This window comes from Odocoileus virginianus, chromosome 31 (genome assembly GCF_023699985.2).
Source record: "Odocoileus virginianus isolate 20LAN1187 ecotype Illinois chromosome 31, Ovbor_1.2, whole genome shotgun sequence".
In the NCBI taxonomy this organism is placed as follows: Eukaryota; Metazoa; Chordata; class Mammalia; order Artiodactyla; family Cervidae; genus Odocoileus; species Odocoileus virginianus.
The window spans coordinates 13,405,345-13,425,444 of NC_069704.1; the positions used below are offsets into that span (position 1 = coordinate 13,405,345).

Sequence of the window (20,100 nt, forward strand, 5' to 3'; positions counted from 1 at the left end):
TAGAAACCCATTCTTCTAGAGATGATCTTACCCAATGGTTTTAAAATGTAATAGTAATAATAAACCAAGGATAATAATGACTGGCATTTATTGAGCTGGAAACCTGCTGTATGCTGATGAATTATTCTAGAAAGTATAATGGAAGAAGTTGGGGAACCTTAGTCAGAAACAACATTACATGAGATTGTCTCTTTCAGACACCTCTAGAATCTTAAACATAAATAGTCTTTGCATTCCTGGATAAATATCCTGAGAAAAAAATGGCCACGGCATTGTAGTGAAAGCTAAAAGGAAGAACGTATAGGAAGATGCTTGACATAGTTGTAGCATTGAACTCAATAAATATCAAGATAAAAACTCATCCAAGGCAGAGCTCTGTACTACTGAACTGGACGTAGGACTTGGCATAAAATAAGCATGAAAGTAGAAAAAGTAATGCATTTTGCCCAAGTACTTAAGGATGGTGAAAATGTAGGGTTGTACTTTAGCATGTGATCAACATATAGGGTAGTTGACCTAGAGGGGTAGGGTGGAGGAGGGGTGGGAGGGAGACTAAACAGGGAGGGAATGTATGTATGCTTATAGCTAATTCACATTGAACAACAGAAACCAACACAACTTTGTAAAGCACTTATCTTCCAATTAAAAGAGATCTCAGGTAGTAGAGAGGAACAGAAAATGCACAGATATAAACCAGGCAAGTGTGACCTGTTGGATTTTAAGTATAATTTAATGAAGCAAAGTAAACAAAACCTCATTTAAAAAAGCATTACAGTAAATCCATGGCTAATTCATTTCAATGTATGACAAAAACTACTGTAATGATGTAAAGTAATTAGCCTCCAACTAATAAAAATAAATGGAAAAAAAAAAACTACTGTAATGATGTAAAGTAATTAGCCTCCAACTAATAAAAATTTTAAAAAAAAATAAATAAATAAAAGTGATTTGCAAAAAAAAAAAAAAGTGATTTGCATTGCCTAATATCTACGGGTGATTTAATTTATTCATTGCATAATCATTTCAATGTCCAGTGCCAAGCACTGTCCTGGGCAGAGAATACCAGATGAATCACACACAATTCCTGTGTACGTGGCGTGAACAGCCTAGAATAAAAATATTTGTGGTCACAAACTGGAAGCGCAGTGGAGGCTCTCCTTCGATGTGTGGTTGAATGCATTATGATGTTAAGTCATCTTGCAAGAGGGATGCATGAAATGATGTGATTAACAGATTTATATGAGATATGAAAATGTTCTCTACAGCCTGATGAAAAACAAGTTCACAGAAACGGAGAGATCCTATTGTAATATATAGCTATAAATGGAAAGGCTCTGCTATCAAATAGAGAATTGTTCATTCTTTCTCTTAGAGCAAATGTATTGTATAAAATTCTATTTTCATGCTTCCGATGGACAGTGGTGAGCCAGTGGTTATGATATTATGTCCTCTTTCAGTGCCCCCAGGCACCCTGCCTATAAATGAGGAGAAAGCTCTTTCTCAGTTAACATGTAGGCTGGGTTCAAAGATGTGTGCCCCACACCTGCCCTCATGAACAGGGTGATTAGGCATCAACTGAGCTCCTTTCTGAGGCCTTGACCGTTTCTAGACTCGTGCGATAGAGAATAGTCAACCTACTAAAAAGTAGCATTTCTCATTGGAAACGTTGTCCTGGATTTTCTAACCATTATTTATTCTCACTGGCCAGGTTACCCTTTCCCAACTGCTCCTCCTGTGGATCCATTTGCCAAAATCAAAGTGGATGACTGTGGAAAGACTAAGGGCTGCTTTAGGTTGGTAGATCTGTGAGTTGGAGAACTTTAAAGCTAAGACTTTGATTTGCTTCTCAAGGTAGTATTTAAATTGCATGCAGTTCACTCTCACCAGGGGCCCACACCCCTCATAACTTCATCACGGATGTCCAGCCCAAGTCGCAGTCTTAAAGGCCTTGAGCTGTCTCACACCCCTTGGCCCTGGAACTTACTTCTCTGGTTCTTCATTTATGACTGTATGCCACTGGCTCGGGGGTCTAGCCAGTTGGCTGTATGAAGAAGAATTATATGACACAGAATTTGTCTGTGCTCATTCAGCACGGGTGTGGGCAGGACAGGCAATAATATCGGGTTGGCCCAAATGTTCATTTGGGTTTTCCATAGCATCTTATGGAAAAACCACCCAAACGAACAACTGGGCCAACCCATCAGATATGTCTAAGACCCAGTTCCTTTTTAAAACAATGGTCATGACTGTGGATAGCTATATGGTCCTAGCTAGTCAGTACGCACTGAATATAGTGTCCAGCTAGTTATTTCAGATCTAGTGCCTGATTATTAGTAGTATTCTATCTAGATGCGATAGACTGGAGCTAGAAAACAGCATTGTGGACAGCGGCCTTCCGTCTAGACAGCTCTGCTTTGTTGGTAAAGCCTCCTTTTCTTTGAGTCCTTTATTTCCAAAAACAAATTGTCTTTGAGTAAAGATTTTGATGGCCATTGCAATGAATGTGGTTTCTTTTTTTTTGGTTCAGGACTCAAAGTCCAAGGACTAAAAACTGAATATAGGGGGTTTGAGTTTTTGGATTGCAGGAGTATTTTGAAGGAATTTTTTAAAATCTAGTGATACTATTATTATTGAGGAAGATAGCCAGCAATGAATAATTATAGTGATTAGGGGATATTTTTGAGAAGAAAAGGAGTTTTCGTGCCCTGCTGGCTTCAGGGAGACTTGCTTTCTGGCCCACTCACTTAGCTTTGCTCACTCCTTTCAGCTTTTTCACTCCAGTTCCTGTGGTCTTGAGCTTACACCCCTTGCCAGCTGCCCAGGGTATCTGCCTGCAAAGCTGCATGTTCCCTGTCTCCCTCCTCCATCAGTACTTAGCAGCCTTGCATCCTGTACCTTTAGATACCTTTTATCTGAGCTTAGATTATCCCACCCATTGCTGTAGTTTTCAGTCATTTCTGAAAGGCAGTATTCCTAAAACTAGGGCTTGCTGACCCTCAAAGGATCCACAAGTTCTCTGTAAGAAAATTTAAATTCATGCTTTCATTTCAGTGATCCTCCTTAAATGGATTAACAAATGCATAATCTGATTATCTGGATAAACATCTTACTTTAGTGTCTGAATTGTATTAGCCCCAAGCAGCTCGATAGAGCAAAGGCAAATTTTTTAAGTAAATGATGCATTCACATCCAGTGAATATAAATAAATGAGGCATTCGTTTGGTGCCTTGTATGTATAAGGGTTTTGGAGCAGTTCGAACAGATAAAAGTGGAGGACAATGGAGTTGTGTCTAGTAGTAAGATGCAGACTGAAAATAAAGACCCCACAGAGTAAAATCAGACATACCATGGGTGGGTAAGTAGGAAGTCAGTTTCAGCCAATCACATCATTTATCCCCTGAATGCTATGAATTTAAAAGGTCCAGGTTTTGTAGTTTAATCTGTATTCAGTTTGTCCATTTTTGTTAATCGAAAATTTGTAAATGAAAAGAAATGGCAATCTACATTATGTAAATTACTAACTCAGGACTTTTTTGTTCTCTAAAAGGAGTCAGAAATAATTTGGTTAATAGCGAATATTTGAGAAACTCTAATAAGATGTAGAGAACCCTGGCTAGGACTTGAGGCCCATGCCACAGCTTGATTCACTCTGCAAGTCCCTACTCGTCTCTGGACCTCATTTGTACATAGATAAAGAGGAGCAGATCATCTTCGCAGTCTCTCCTGAATGAAATTGTGATTTTGGGATCCCAGGTAGCAGAGATCTGATTCATATTGCTTAGCATCTTGCCTGACACAGAGATGCTCTCTTAATGTATTTTGATTACGTAGAGGAGGAAGCAATAATACCTGTTTCGGTATATCCTATAGATATGGCAAACCCGGCTGTAATGCAGAGACCTGCGACTACTTCCTTAGCTACCGGATGATAGGGGCTGATGTGGAATTTGAGCTGAGTGCAGACACTGATGGCTGGGTAGCAGTTGGATTCTCTTCAGACAAGAAAATGGTAAGACACAAATCGTGGTGGAAGGTGATTTTTCTCTTCAGTCTGCTGTGCCACTTTAGCTTTTAGAGAATGAGCATGGTGATGTTTCCCTAAGCGCCCGTGCCACTTTTAAATGGGAGAAGCCAAGTCCTGGTATTTGATTTTCTTTTTCCAAGCAAGTAAATTGATCACAGCATGAAAGCGATTATACTAGTTATGGCTCTCCGATTACAAGTTAAAAAAAATAATAATAATTCAAGTTATTTTAAACAGAGAAGGTAGGGTTGGTTATGAGGGTACAGGATATCTCCTGGTACTGGTATTCATTAGTTAATTGCACAGTTATGCTGCAAGAGAGCCCCACCAAACCACATGGCTGATAACAGTCATCATTAATTTGTTGCTCACATGTGTATGGACTGCCTGGGACTCAGTTGCTTTTGGCTCCAGTCCATGGGTTGGATTCAGGTATTGTCTAATCATTCTGGAACCAGTGGCTCCCAAGGCATGTTTTTTTCGTGGCAGAGGCAGAAGCGCAAGTCATCCAAGCTTATTTCAAACCAGTGTTAACATCACATCTGCTGGTAATATTCCATTGCCCTGAGTAAGCCACCCAGCCTAGCCCAGAATGAAAGGGGAGAAGAGTATCCTTCCCAACTAAGAGAACTTGTGAAGGTGTAGATATATAATATGACAACAGGGGAGTGAAGAATTGGGTCCAGCAATTCAACATTCCACACCATACATTGTCAAGAATGCATCTGGCCCTCAGAAAGTACTGTGGCCGGGAACAGGCAGGAACCCAGGTTGCTGTCCATTCCTTACCTCTGCTTCTCTCTGTCCTGTGCCGCATTCTCCCCTCTTTCTTCCAGAGCCTCATCATTTCCATGCGTTGTGCCAAGGTGCTTCCAAACAGCCACACTTTCTCAGGCCGTCGAACCTTTGCATGTGCGGCTGCTCTTTGTATAAGATGCTTCTCTTCACCTGGTCTGTTTTGAGGCTCTTAGAATGAGATGAGGGCAGCAGGAGTGGTGGGCAGGGCCCAGGTTTCAGATATGTTTTGAAGGTAATACTGACAGGCTTTTGCCAGTGGATTGGACCTGGGTTATAGGTGGGTCATAAGAAGAGATTCGGGGATCAGGCTATGCAATCAAAATTCCATTGCGTTTGTTTTTGGAGAGGTCGCTAGAAGAATGAGCTTCTCATTCGAGGCTGCAAAACAATGGGTCCACCTGGTAAGACTGCATGGATACTAGTCTACATCACTTATCTCCTACTTCAGGGTCAATGGGAGAAAGAGTGTTTGTGTGCCATCCAACAGGCTGGCTTGCAGTGCAGTTGACCATTTCTTGTCCAGGAATGCATTTGCATCCATGGTGCAGCTGTTACTATCAGGGGGCTCAGAGGAAGGAGGTTGAGTAAGAAGCTTCCACATTTCATGTTTGACATTTTGCTATCTAAAGGCCTTTAAAATCTGGGTTTTTTTTCCTCTTCCTATTACTCTAAGAAGCACAGATTTAAAAATTTTCAAAACCTGATGCATGGGAAAAGCAACATGGAACCTCTTTGTAATAGTCATTGACTTTTTTTTTGTGGAAATAATGCATTGCTGATTTCTTTATTAGATTTTATTCTTTAGAGAGGTTTAGGTTCACAGCAAAATTGAAGAGAGTACAGAAAATTCCCATATACCCTGTCCCCACACACGCAGAGCCTCTCCCATTATCAGTATTCTCCACAGAAGGGTACATTTCTTATAGCTGATAAACACCTTGAACTTTTTTTTTAAATGCTAATCTGATAGACAAGTTGCAGGAGTAGGACCGTTGTCGTTGTTGTCCAGTCACTCAGTCGTGTCCGACTCTTTGTGACCCTGTGGACTGCCGCACGCCAGTCTTCCCTGTCCTTTGCGACCTCCTGGAGTTTGCTCAAATTCATGTCCATTGTGTCGGTGATGCCATCCAACCATCTCAGCCTCGGTTGCCCCCCTTCTCCTCCTGCCTTCAATCTTTCCCAGCATCAGGGTCTTTTCCAGCGAGTCCGGCTCTTCGCATCAGGTGGCCGAAGTATTGGAGCTTCAGCTTCAGTCTTTCCAATGAATATTCAGGACTGATTTCCTTTAGGATGGACTGGTTTGATCTCTTTCCTGTCCAAGGGACTCTCAAGAGTCTTCTCTGGCACCACAGTTTGAAAACATCAGTTCTTCAGTGCTCAACCTTCTTTATGGTCCAACTCTGACATCTGTACATGACCACTGGAAAAACCATAGCTCTGACTAGATGGACCTTTGTTGGCAAATTAATGTCTCTGCTTTTTAATTCACTGTCTAGGTGTGTCATAGCTTTTCTTCCAAGGAGTGTCTTTTAATTTCATGGCTGCAGTCACCATCTGCAGTGATTTTAGAGCCTAGGAAAATAAAGTCTGTCACTGTTTCCATTTTTTCCCCATCTATTTGCCATCTTCGTTTTTTGAATGTTTAGTTTTAAGCCAGTTTTTTTCACTCTCCTCCTTCACCTTCATCAAGAGGCTTTTTAGTTCCTCTTTGCTTTCTGCTGTAAGGATGGTGTCATCTGCATATCTGAGGTTACAGATATTTCTCCTGGAAATCTTGATTCCAGGTTGAGCTTTATCCAACCCAGCATTTTGCATGAACATATAAGTTAAATAAGAAGGGTAACAATATACAGCTTTGACATACTTCTTTCCCAATTTTGAACCAGTTCATTCTTCCATGTCCAATTCTAACTATTGCTTCTTGACCTACACACAGATTTCTCAGGAGGCAGGTAATGTGGTCTGGTATTCCCATCTCTTGAAGAATTTTCCCAGTTTTTTTGTGATTCACACAAAGACTTTAGCATAGTCAATGAAGCAAAAGTAGATGTTTTTCTGGAATTCTCTTGCTTTTTATATGATCCAACAGATGCTGGCAATAGGACCATAAACTCCTATATATATATACATGTTTCACCTGTTGTTCAGCTGCTAAGTTGTGTCCGACTCTTTGGGACACTATGGACTGCAGCATGCCAGGCTTCCCTGTCCTTCGCTATCTCCCAGAGTTTGCTCAAACTCATGTCCATTGAGTTGGTGATGCCATCCAACCATCTCATTCTCTGTCATCCCCTTCTCCTCCTGCCCTCAATCTTTCCCAGCATCAGGGTCTTTTCCAATGAGTCGTCTAATAAACTCCTATATATATGTTTCCCCAAATCATAACTTTTTATTGTGGTAAAGCATATACAACCTAAAACTTACTATTTTAACCATTTTCAAGTATACAGTTCAGTGGCATCAACTGCATTCATGGTGTGGAACCACCACCATCTGGTTCCAGAACGTTTTCACGAGCAGTAACGTTTGCCGCACGTGCTTTATCTCTCTCTGCTGCTGCTGCTGCTGCCGCCCCTCTGACTTCTACTACTTACTATTTTTATTATTTTCTACAAACTTGAGAGGTTAGATTGAAGGTATCATGACCCTCTATCCCTAAATATTTAAGCGGGCATCTCCTAAGATCAAAGATATTCTTTTTCATTATATGATTTATTAAATTCAGGAAATTTAACCTAGATACAGTAGTTTTATCAGATACACTGTCCACTATCAAAAGTTGCCCTTTGCCCCAATACTATGCTGTATAGAAAATTTTATTTTATGATTCAGGGATCTGTCTAGGAACACCATTAGTTGTCATGTGTTGACATGACAATATCTTTAGTCTTCTTCTTGATTTTGAAACAGTTTTTTAGCATTTTCTTTTTTAGTCTTTCATGGTATTGACCCTTTTGAAGGTTACAGGCCACTTTTTTGGGTAGAATGACCTTCAATTTGGATTTGTTTACTCATGATTAGGTTAAGTATCTGTGTTTTCGGCAGGACTACTAGAGAGCTGGTGACGTAATCCTCCCTAAGTGGCACATGAGGAGACACTCAATGTCAGATGTGGTGGTGCAAACTCTGGTCACTTGATTAAAGCTTTTTAATGGCATTTAAAACAATTTTGGGGTTGGGACTTCCAATTACAGAGGTCATGGAATGTATATTTTGGAGTGAAATTTCTCTCTAGCTGAAGAGTTTGCCTAAGATGCACCTTTAACTTTTTTTCTCCATCATCTTTTGTGTCAGGGTGGTGACGATGTCATGGCCTGTGTCCACGACGACAATGGGAGGGTCCGCATACAGCACTTCTATAATGTAGGCCAGTGGGCAAAGGAGATTCAGAGAAACCCTGCCAGAGATGAAGAAGGAGTTTTTGAGAACAATCGGGTCACCTGCAGATTTAAACGGCCTGTAAACGTTCCCAGAGATGAAACGATTGTCGATCTGCATTTGAGTTGGTATTACCTGTTTGCTTGGGGTCCAGCCATTCAGGGTAAGCTTACATTTTGGCATCTGGATTAAACACCAGACATTGCTGTGCTTGAGTCATTATTGACTGGGAGTCATTATTTCCAAGAAAGTGATGAGCACTTTGTATAACATAGAAAAAGGAGACAGGATCCTGCCTTCAGAATATAGTAATGGACTTACTATACACATGAACACAGAATGGGACAAGCTGTACACATGTATAGTTAAAGCAAGAAGGTTAATAGTTAACTTACAAGTTAACTTAGTTGTTATGTTAAATTAACATAGTTAAATACAAGATAATCTATGACGAGCTATGGCTTGATGAAACAGATCGTGTGTCTGCTGTGTATGGTGTATGGACTCTATTTCTCACAATGGTCTCATTCACTTCTCACCATGGCCAGAACTGTAGGAATTATCATCCTCATTTTAGAGAGCTTAAGGAATCTGCTCGGGGGATTCCCATGTGGCACTAGTGGTAAATAATCCACCTGCCAATGCAGGAGACTCAAGAGACTCGTGTTCGATCCCTGTGTCGGGAAGATCCCCTGGAGAAGGAAATGGCTACCTACCCCAGTATTCTTGCCTAGAAAATTCCATGGACAGAGGAGCCTGGTGGACTATATTTCATGGGGTCACAAAGAGTTGGCTACGACTGAGTGACTGATACTTTCACTTTTTTTTTTCCATCCATTGCCTAATATGATCTTTTTCTTTCCTTCAAATTGTTGCCATTGATTGATTGGAAATTTCATGGCTTTCTTTGCCTGTTTCTAGTTGGGAAAACATCTGGATGCCTTCAGATTTGTGACCCCTTTTCCATTTGCTTATTTCCCAGGTTACTGACAATGAATCTGCAATTATATTTTTGATTACTCTTAGTACCCTGGGAAATAAACTATGTCTTAGGCTGGAGAAATGAACTCATTTTAAATGATGGGGTTTGGAATCTAAAACGCTGAGTCTGAGTGTTGATTCTGCCCCTTGATAGCTGTATCTAGCCTTTATCTAAATTCTGAGTTCTAATTTCTTTTTCTCTAAAATGAGGATAATAATGATATTGATTTCATAGCATTATTGTAAGGGTTAAATGAAAACAAGTATTTGAAATTGCTGGCAAGTGCTGTACCTCAGAAGGTCATCTTCTTACACATATGGCATCATGGCCCAGTATTCCAAGCCCTCCCCAACACTGGAGACTTTGCCTGATAAGCACTCTCAGCATCCTGTCATTGTTCTCAATATCTCCAAACAACACGGACGCACACCTACCTTACAGACAGGCTTGTGCTTTTCTTGTCTCGTGAACACTATTCTGATGCCTCTCTGGTGATCAAACCCTATCCATCCTCTTAAGGTCTCTCAAAGAGGATAAACTGTGAGCCGAGCCTTGAAGGGAGGGTATGGGATTAGATGTCTCTCAAGAAGGGCATGAACTGGAGGTACACGGTTAAGCCTGGGAATTCACGAAGGTGACCAAGGACCGAGGTTAGGGATGAGAGGAGAGTGAGATCCGTTGAGACAAAAACTCTTTCCAACCTGAGGAGTTTGGTTTGTGTTAACAAGAGCCAGCATGGACACTGGGGTAGGGGCTGGGCATGTCAAATATGGCACAACTTCCCTGGCAGACAGTACCTTCAAAACCCTGCCTTTGAGGCCCGTTTTCCAAGGAGATCTTTGCTCTGAACTCATAGGCCTGTCTCCCTCACCCGAGTTTCATATTGGTTAATCAAAAGGTCAGGCCCTTCCCATCAATTTTAGCTTATGAAGCAGCTTTTACATATAGCCTTTCCCTTTTCCCTCTTCCAGCCAGCTCAAAAAATGCTTTCTGTCCAAAGACTTGTTTGGTATTTTAAGTCTCCTACTTCCGTACCACTCCATTCCACTCTGCCAGACAGACATGCAGACTTATAGACACACAGCACATCCTCTCTGATCTGGCCTGGACAGGCTACCACTTTACATCCAATAGACTTCCATCTGCAAGTGTATCGGTCGGGAGTTGTTAGTGATCCATATATTAATATTAAAAATATTTTTTTTTAAAAATAGCAGCTCTTTGAAGATTTGTCTCATTTTTCTGTGGTTTGCATGTATCATTTTAAATCTGTACCTTTTTTCTCTTGCTGCTTCCTTTTTCTTTCTTTCTTCTCAAAGGCTCTATCACCCGACATGATATAGACTCACCACCGACTTCAGAGCGCGTTGTCAGTATTTACAAGTACGAGGACATTTTTATGCCATCGGCTGCCTATCAGACCTTCTCCTCTCCGTTCTGTCTGCTTCTAATTGTTGCCCTGACCTTCTACTTATTGATGGGAACCCCTTAACCACAGGGGCGGAGCCAAAAGAGTCAGTGCATTAGAAAGGCTTTAGTATATTTTTAAAAAATATTCAGTGTTATTTTAGCTTCTATTATGTAAAAAAAAACAAAAACAAGACACAGATGATTCAGCTTTTTGGGAAAAAGAGCAAGCTTCTTTTCTAATTGAAGAGTGTTGTTTAATAATGACCCACACTTTTAGAAAGTACTTGAAACTTTTCTAAGCACTCATTTTCAAATATGTTTTCTTACTTGAGCTTTACAACATGTCTGAGTTGGCTTGATGAAAATGACTATTGCTATCATTATTACACTGATTGGAATTTGAGACCCAAGAAGACACTCTTTTTATGATTCTTGTGCCATGTAGCCTTGGCTGCTCGCAGTCGGATAACACATAGCAAAGCAGAGAAAGCCAGGCTTAGAAACTGTGTCTCTAAACAACCTTCACTCTTCCAACTACAGTTCAAGAGAGTTATTTGGAGTAATACTAAAGAGAACTTCGCTGGATGGCCCAATTCACAGTCAGCCTTCTAGACAGAAGAACTTTCAAATTTCCACGGAGCATGAAGGTCTTTAGATATTTACACAGCTCATGAGGAGAATGATGGAGGTAACAGTGATATGAAAATGGTTCAGATTTATTTGAAATATCTTCTCAACTAGTAAGTAGCTAAGGGAACACATTTTTTATTGCTGCTTGGAAAGGTTAGAAACAAAACTGTGACTATTCCTGAAGATGTAAAATTATATTAATGATAAAAAATATGGGCATTCTTAGAAGTTAGAATTTGGACTCTACTACCAGTATATTTAATAAATTAAGGTATTCATTTGTGGTTACAGCTAATTTTGTTGTCAGAATCAGCATATGTTGAGTACAATTAAATGTATTATAATAGACAAATCATCTTAAATATTCAAGGCATTTTGATAATAAATTAACATTTTTGGAGATTGCGGAAATTTGGAGTAGAAACCTTTTAAAGATGACATTTTTAAAATTAGAAAATGCCCCATCAAGTGAATTTACTTAGAGTATCCATTCACATGTTCAGACTTGTAAATTGGGTTAGCCGTCAGCATAATTTACACTAATGTCTTGACTTAATGCACTTTCTTTTTTCAAAGGAACCCAAATGTTGTTTTACTCCAGCTGTCTGAGTTAACAGCCCGTTTAGAGGGAAAGCCTCTATGGGTGTATGCTGCTGAAGCATTCCCATTGTAGAGTTCTGGAGTCTTCTGGCTCCCTGCCACACCCCACCCCATTGCTTTAAAGCTGTCTCCAACTTTGTGGGTTTTGTGATTAAACAACACTGGAGACTGTGATTTCTAATGCCATCCTTGGAATCCATGTCGGAGGTGAAAGGCCACTTCCCCTGTGGAAAAGGCTTTCACATGCTTCTGGAACTGAGCAGAAATGAGGAAAGCATCCCAGTTCTGTGACTCTGCACAATCTACCACGTGCATCCAAGGGATGCAGGAGAAATGATCCTCATTGCAGATGGAGAGAGGTCCGGTGTCATTGAACAGTGGCTTCAAACTCAAGTCATCTGACTCAAGTCCCAGGCTCCACCTGACTGCAGTGGCCTCATTACGAAGCCCACCACCCCTGGCTGAGGGTGGCCCGTATGTCACCTTCTAAGGTGGGTGTGTAGTGGTTGTGTAGCTGTGAGGACACTGAATGTGCAACACCCACATTGTAAATAAGAAAGCAAGTATTTTTATATTTCACCCCCTCGTGTATAACAGTTCCTCTATAAATAGGTTAAAACTGAATCGAGACTCAAGCTAGTCTCTGTAGCAGGCAGGGAAAGAATAAATTAAGGGATTTTCCCTCTGCTTACTTTCAAGTCAGGCTAATTGTTTCATGAACTGTTTTTCCTTGGATTACCAGTCTTGCATAGTTGTGCTTTGAACTTTCAACGATCTCTCATTTCCATTAGTGTAAAATGAGAACCACTTTGATTACCTGCACTGCCATCTTTTGTCACCACCCCTCACCTTGCTGAGTCCCAGCAAGACTGAATTGCTCTCAGTTCTTCAGACCCAATTTCTCGCTTCTCTTGACATTCCCTGTGCCCAGACATTCTCCACTGCCTAGGCGTGCTGAACTCCTATGCATCTTTCAGGTCAAAGCATAAGTGTTTCTTCCTCCAATCCCCTGGACTAAGTGGGTTCAGGCCCCTGCCAAATGCTCTCATCGCACACTCAGCTTCCCCATCATTTTACTCATCACACTTTCCTGTAATTGCTGGCTTGTCCTCCCTGCTAACTCCCTAATGGAGGGACTATAGCTTGTTATTCATCATTATAACAGACGCTCCTGCATAGTAGGTACTCAGCAAACATTTGTTGAATGAATACATAAATGAAACTACTTCGTGGCAAGTTTGGTTCACAAAGCTTGTATTTCATACATATTGCCAGACTGGCCAACATTTTTATGTTCTTCCTGTGGTCATTCTCTTAGCAAACACTGAGCTTTTGTCTTTTGAAACATAAATAGAAAGATCTTTCGTAACAATGCTGTTTTGCCCTGTAAAACAGAGTTTGACGTTTTTAACAATAATCACTGTTCAGAAATGAGAATTTATAGACCAGGAATGCAAAACCAAATTTCACCATCATCTCAGAGAATCATTAATTTATGGACATACTAAAGTTAAAATTCTGTAGACTCAAATTTCATTAATTCTTACGTAGTATAGGAGCATCAACTTCTATTTTATCTCTGTAGTCCTTTTTCTAACATTGTACTTGTTACAGGGGAGATACCCAACCAGTGTATTTTTGTAAATGCCCAGGTAGAATAATAATATTTGCTAAATTTATTTAGTGCTGTTCTAAGCACATTACATGGATTAACTCATTTAATCCTCACAACAACCAGAGGAAGTAAATTCTGTTATTAGTTCAATTTTACAGATGAAAAAACTGAGGCTAGGCATGAATTACCAGTGTTGGCTTCCAAGGTGGCGCTAGTGGTAAAGAACCTGCCAACCAGTGCTGAAGACATGAGAAAGGCAGGTTCAGTCCCTAGGTTAAGGAAGATGCCCTGGAGGAGGGCATGGCAGCCCACCCCAGTATTCTTGCCCGGAGAATCCCCACGGACAGAGGGGCCTGGAGGGCTATAGTCCATAAGGTTGCAAAGAGTCGTATACGACTGAAAAGACTGAACATGTACCAGTGTTGGCAAGGACTTGAGACACCATTTTATCCAATACACTTACTTTAAAAAGGCACATGCACACCCACTCTCCACACCCAAATTAGCCAAGTGCTTTTTCCCCCTGGGTTAGGAAGATCTCCTGGAGAAGGCAATGGCACCCCACTCCAATATTCTTGCCTGGAAAAATCCCATGGATGGAGGCGCCTGGTGGGCTGCAGTCCATGGGGTTGCGAAGAGTCAGACACGACTGAGCAACTTCACTTTCACTTTTTTCCCCCATTAAGCAATTTACAATGAATGGGAGGACTTTTTATAGTTAGATTTAGGGAAAGGGGTATGTTTTACTTTCTTTTTCTTTTCTTAAAACATTTTGAAAAAGAAAAAATAAAACATTTTGATTATTTTGCCATTTTATTGCTTTTTATATTGTTTAAAAATAATACACAGATTGGAAAAGATTAGAATGTATTTGTCTTAAAAGTGACTTACGTAAAACCCAGGTCTTCCAACTTAGAGCCTAGTGCCCTTTTCTTGCTTCACTGTAGTCTCAAAGATGAATTTGCCAACATGATTTCAGACAAAATGCAGGGGCCATATTTAATTATCTTTAGTTGACTTCTGTCCTTTAAGGAAATTGGACAGTTTGGACAACTCAGGGATAGAGTGCATCCCACAGAGTTTTTTTTTACTACTATTTCTGTAATTAAGTTTACAGTCTATATTCAGGATTTTGTGCTTAAGAGCTATTACCACAGAGGCTGTCATTCTTAGTTCTGGCCTGAGGGTCAGCAAAGTTTTTCTGTAAAGGTCCAGATGATAAATATTTTAGGCTTTAAAGTCTCTCAGCTGTTCAGCTCTGTCACAGACAATACATAAACCAGTGAGCAGGCAGTGTTCCAGTAAAACTTCACTAACACAAATTCAAATTTTATATAACTTTTACATGTCACCCATATTTTTCTTTAGATTAAAAAAAATTTTTAATGTAAGAACCATTTTAGCCTGCAGACCATACAAAAATAGGCAGCAGGTTGGCCCGTGGACTGTAGTTTTCCTATTCTTGCTCTCAGCTAAATGAACCAGTTATCATGATCAGTTGCATAGGATACTGCCAGTAATGTAAGTTGTTGCTGGTTCACTGTAAAAATATCAATGTTAGTGAGTAATTTGTAAAATAAATTAGAATTGATGGATTGTTATCTTGATAATGCATTCCCATTAGAACCTGCATTCTAATATATTTTCCAGAGTTGATGTGAGAGAGAGAGCAGTAAGGTCAGAGCTGGGTGAACAGCAGTTTTATTTTATCTAGGTCGAGGCAATTGTGAATGACTTTTACTGTGCCATTGCTCTTCGTGGTGGGATTACAGTTGACCCTTAAAGATCACAGGCTTAGGGATACTGATACTATCCTTTAGTGGAAAATCCACCTGTAATTTAGAGTAAGCCCTCCAAAATATGTAGTTCCCACGTCTGAGGCTCCTCCTGTCCGTAGTCCCACATCCAAGGATGCAACCAGCCTCACTGCGTGTAGCACTGTAATATTTACTATTGAAAAAGATCCATATTTAAGTGGACCTTTTCAAACTAGTTCAAACTTGTGTTGTTCAAGGGTCAGCTGTACAATGTTTCAGACTAATTTTCCTCTAGACAATTTTTAAGTATTACCTAAATCTACTACATTCATGGGATGGGAGTATTTTACACGTGTGACTGTGGCATCACCTCCTGCATCATAATGGAAATATGTTTGAGAACCACACAATAGTCCAAATGCTGAGATGGGAATACTTTACTGTATAGAATTGCTCTGTTCTCTAAACAGAATTGGTTATGTTTAGTGAACAGTTTGATTATTCTCAGTGTGTTTGTATATACATTTGTGCATATGTGATGAGCACTGTGTTTATACATAAATGCCTATATATATATATACCATTTGAAAGTCTTTGTCAGGATTGTTTCTGTTTCTGATCTCTTAAATACTTTAAAACTCAAGAGGTAAAACATTGTGTGTATTATAGGCAAAACTACCCTTGAGTTTATAGTAGTTTAGTTTGTAGAAAGGATTCCTGGGTCCTTTATTAAACTTCGCCTCCTCCACTCAACATGCTATGACTTGTTAAGAATGTATAAAGTATCATTGTTGAGTTTGACTTTTCTATACGGTTAGTTAAGAAACTAAGACTAGTGTGAACTGAGTAAATGGCATGTTGATGCAACCTATCCATGTTTTATATTTAATTAGATTCCTTATTCATTTAATCAATTATTTAGTTTCAAGTTATACTTGGTTGTTTTTATATTTAATAGATAAGTAAACATTCTTTTTCATGAAAATAGTGGCTATTAATGTGATTTTAAATACGATTAAAGATTCAAGTGAATCATCAAGCTCTTTGGGATTTTTCACTTCAACTATGCTGATATTCCATTAATGTTTTCTGTTTCCCCTGGATATTGGCCATTAGGCAAATAGCTATTCCATTCCATTCTTCTGGAGAGTGATCAATTCTGTAGGATTATGGGGTGCTGTGGTGGTGGTGGCATTCACCCAGATCAGTAAAGCCGTTATCTTTTCATCAGATAGAATGTCCTGACCACCTGGCAGTGTAAATGCAACTTCTCCACATGCCTTATTCCCCCAGATGCGCTGATATGCTGGAACAATCTGGCTCCAGAAGTGTTAATAATACTTTTTTGAGACTTGTCTATCAAATACTATTTTGTAAGAACTATGCCTTTAAATAGACATTGATGGGTTATATTTGTTTTATAATAATTGTGTACCTAATGTTCACTTGTGATTGATTTTGAGATTTCTGTATATTTATAAGCCTGTCCTATGTGAATTTTTACTCTATGACGTGTGCGGTACCTTACTAATAAAGACATGGATTTCTATTTATGTAAAGTAATTGTAGCAATATTCCTAGATGCTTCCTAAGTGATTGTTCTGCCCATCTGACATCACGAATACTCCAATCTTTAGAGGATTATGTTAGAGTTAGAATATTTTAACTAGATTTAAACTTTAAAATATAGATTCTCAACATGGTTTGAAATTCTTCAGTTGATGTCATTAAAGTTTGTAATTCTTTACTGCTTTACTCTGATGCATTTTTGATTTTATGTTTGTTTGTTTTACATCCTTTCATCAGTAAAGTCTTTGTGAAGTTATAAACTTTGGAGAAGAGGGGAGCCTGTCATCCTGACAAAGAAAAAATCACGTTGCAGTAGTCAGGTAAAAATATTTGCAGAAAAACAATTTGCAAAAGAAATCCATATTTAAAGCTTCAGCCTAATACCTTCATCAGATAGTAAACGGAGGCCTATAATCTCATTTAAATTGTATTAGTTGACTGACAGTGCATACTAGCTCTAAGAATTTCATTATAGACCTTAGTGATAACTAAATCATATTGTATATTAACAAGAATTAGTTTAGTGGTAAAGGCTTATGAATCATCAGGGTGGTGTGGAAATTGCAGAATGCAATAGCTGAGCAGACTGAGAAACTGGGAGTAGGTTGAAACGTGCAAGGTATGTCATGTTAAGAAAGAATTAATTATTACCACATTCTGCATTGTAGGCTCTAATGCTTACCACCTCCCCAAACAAGTATTTGGTTATTTTTTGGTATCCTAGTGGTATCTATTTTGTATCCTAGTGGTATCTATTTTGCAGTATTCTCAGTGGGTAGCTCAGCTATCAGACCTGACCCTGGCTGATGATGTTTGACTTCTAAGTTTCTCGGGCTCAGTCCCAGGTGCAAGGGCCAGGGGATGGGCTGTCAAAAGAGACTGCTGAAGTGGAGTGGAGGTGAAAGTCACTTGCTTCCAGGAGGTCAAGAAGCTTTAACCATTTGTTGATTCATTCATTCAATGAATTTTTATTGAGGACTCTTATGTGCCCGTCTGTATGTGAGAACGGAGAAGGCAATGGCACCCCACTCCAGTACTCCTGCCTGGAAAATCCCATGGACGGAGGAGCCTGGTAGGCTCCGAAGTCCATGGGGTCCCTAAGAGTTGGACATGACTGAGCAACTTCACTTTAACTTTTCACTTTCATGCATTGGAGAAGGAAATGGCAACCCACTCCAGTGTTCTCACCTGGAGAATCCCAGGGATGGGGTCGCACAGAGTTGGACACGACTGAGCGACTGAACTGAGCTGAACACATGGAGGACAAGAGGAAGACCCGCTCTTGATTTCTGCCCCTGAGAGGCTCACAGCCTATTCGGGGAGTCAAATACATAAACACTGCGATCATATTGTTTGGTGACTGCAGTGTAAGGAAATGCTCAGACAGAGCAGGGATCCTCACCCAGCCTGGGGTAACCAGGAAAGCAGATGTAGTACTGAGGCTGAATCTTTCTTTTTTAGTATTTATTTATTTCGCTGCACAGGGTCTTAGTTGCTCATGCAGGATCTTTTAGTTGCATCACACAAACTCTAAACTGCAGCATGTGGAATCTAATTCCCTGACCAGGGATCAAACCTGGGCCCCCTGCATTGGGAACATGGCGTCTTAGCCACTGGACCACCAGGGAAGTCTGTGAGACTGAATCTTAAGGAAGGAATATGAGTAAAGCAGGCAAAAGGATGTGGGGAGGCATCTTCAAGAAAGGGGAGAGCAACCCCAGGAGAAAGGCCAGCAGGGTGAGTTGGGAACCACTGTCATGTGACAGAGTTTGTGTTAGTTTCCTATTGCCGCTATGACAAGTTTCCATAAATTTAGTGGCTTCCAACAACAGAAATGTATTCTCTTGAAGTTCTGGAGGCCAGAGGTCTGAACGGAAGAGTATGGAGCTAAAATCAAGATGTTGGCAGGGCGGGTTTCTCCTGGGAACTCCAGGGGAGAGAGCCCTTCCTTGTCTCTTGCAGCTTCTGGTAGCTGTGGGTCTTCTTTGGCCCATGGCCTCATGACTCCAATGTCTGCCTCTGTGGTCAGAGAGGTCAGGTTGCCTCTCCTCTTCTGTAGTCTAATCTCCTTCCCTCCCTCTGATAGAGATACCTGTGATTACATCTAGACCCCATCCATATTATCCAGGATAATCTTCCCCATCTCAAAGTCCTTAGCCTCATCATATCTGCAAAGTATAAGTAAGGTAACATACTTCACAGGTTCTAGGGATTAGCTCCTGGATATCGCTAGGGGCCACCCAAGTGCTGGAGGATAAAGGATGAAGCAGAGAGTGGGGAGAGGTGAGGCAGGGTGAGTGTGGGCCCATCACAGAGGACGTTGGACATCATAGTAAAAAGCTTGGAACCTTCCCACAAGGTAAGGAGGATTTAAAGGGATCAGATTGTATTTTATTTTTTTTCATTTATTTTTATTAGTTGGAGGCTAATTACTTCACAATATTGTAGTGGTTTTTGTCATACATTGACATGAATCAGCCATGGATTTACATGTATTCCCCATCCCGATCCCCCCTCCCACTCCACCCGATCCCTCTGGGTCTTCCCAGTGCACCAGGCCCAAGCACTTGTCTCATGTATCCAACCTGGGCTGGTGATCTATTTCACCGTAGATAATATACATGTTTTGATGCTGTTCTCTCGAAACATCCCACCCTAAGATTATATTTTATAATGATCACGCTGGCTACAGGGTAGAGAATTGATGGGAGTGAGCAAGAGGGCAGATGGAGGGACGAGCTGGAGGCTGCAGTGACATCAGTGTGGCGGCAAGGGTGTACAAACAAATACTTAGGATTCAAACCCAGCAGGACTTGATTCTCAACTAAAGATAGTTTACTTGTAAACAAAAGAGGGATTAGTCTGGTCAATTTGAAATGCTTCCACCATCTCCTGGTGGATCAGTCTTGCTCTAATTTGCAGCAGAAGGCTGGTTGTTTATACTGTGGGTAGCCTCAGCGTTAGCTGGAGTATATTGTTGGGAACAGAGCCAGGGTAGACTAGGAATTCCAAGACCTGGTCCCTAGCTCTCATACTTCAATCATTCCAGATAAAACGTTCCAGAAAAAAATCACTTCTATGAAAATGTGTCCTGTCCTACCAGCAAAGGACACTTTCCACCAGCCATTTTTTAGACAGGTAGTTCTGGCTCTTAGTAATAATTGTTAATCACAAAATTCATCTTGTAGATGTCAATCCCCTCTACCAAACTTCCTCCTACCCTGGAAGAGAAAGGGGGAGCAATTTTGGTTGCAGATTTTTTTGTAAAGGGGGATTGTGTGTATGTATGTTTGCCCCCAAAGAACTTCCCAGGTTTCTTTTACTCATCTGGTCTGTT

At 40.4% G+C, this 20,100-nt stretch overlaps 1 protein-coding gene across 1 annotated transcript in view; it reads left to right on the forward strand.

Annotated features, from left to right (window-relative positions):
- Positions 1 to 16,949, forward strand: part of FRRS1L (ferric chelate reductase 1 like) — a 28,728-nt gene extending 11,779 nt beyond the window's left edge. The window contains exons 2-5 of the mRNA XM_070459332.1: positions 1,709 to 1,793; positions 3,871 to 4,009; positions 8,117 to 8,363; positions 10,502 to 16,949. Coding sequence (XP_070315433.1) covers positions 1,709 to 1,793; positions 3,871 to 4,009; positions 8,117 to 8,363; positions 10,502 to 10,674 — 644 coding nt within the window. The 3' untranslated portion in view covers positions 10,675 to 16,949. The remainder of the gene's footprint in view (positions 1 to 1,708; positions 1,794 to 3,870; positions 4,010 to 8,116; positions 8,364 to 10,501) is intronic.
- The last annotated feature ends 3,151 nt before the right edge of the window (positions 16,950 to 20,100 follow it).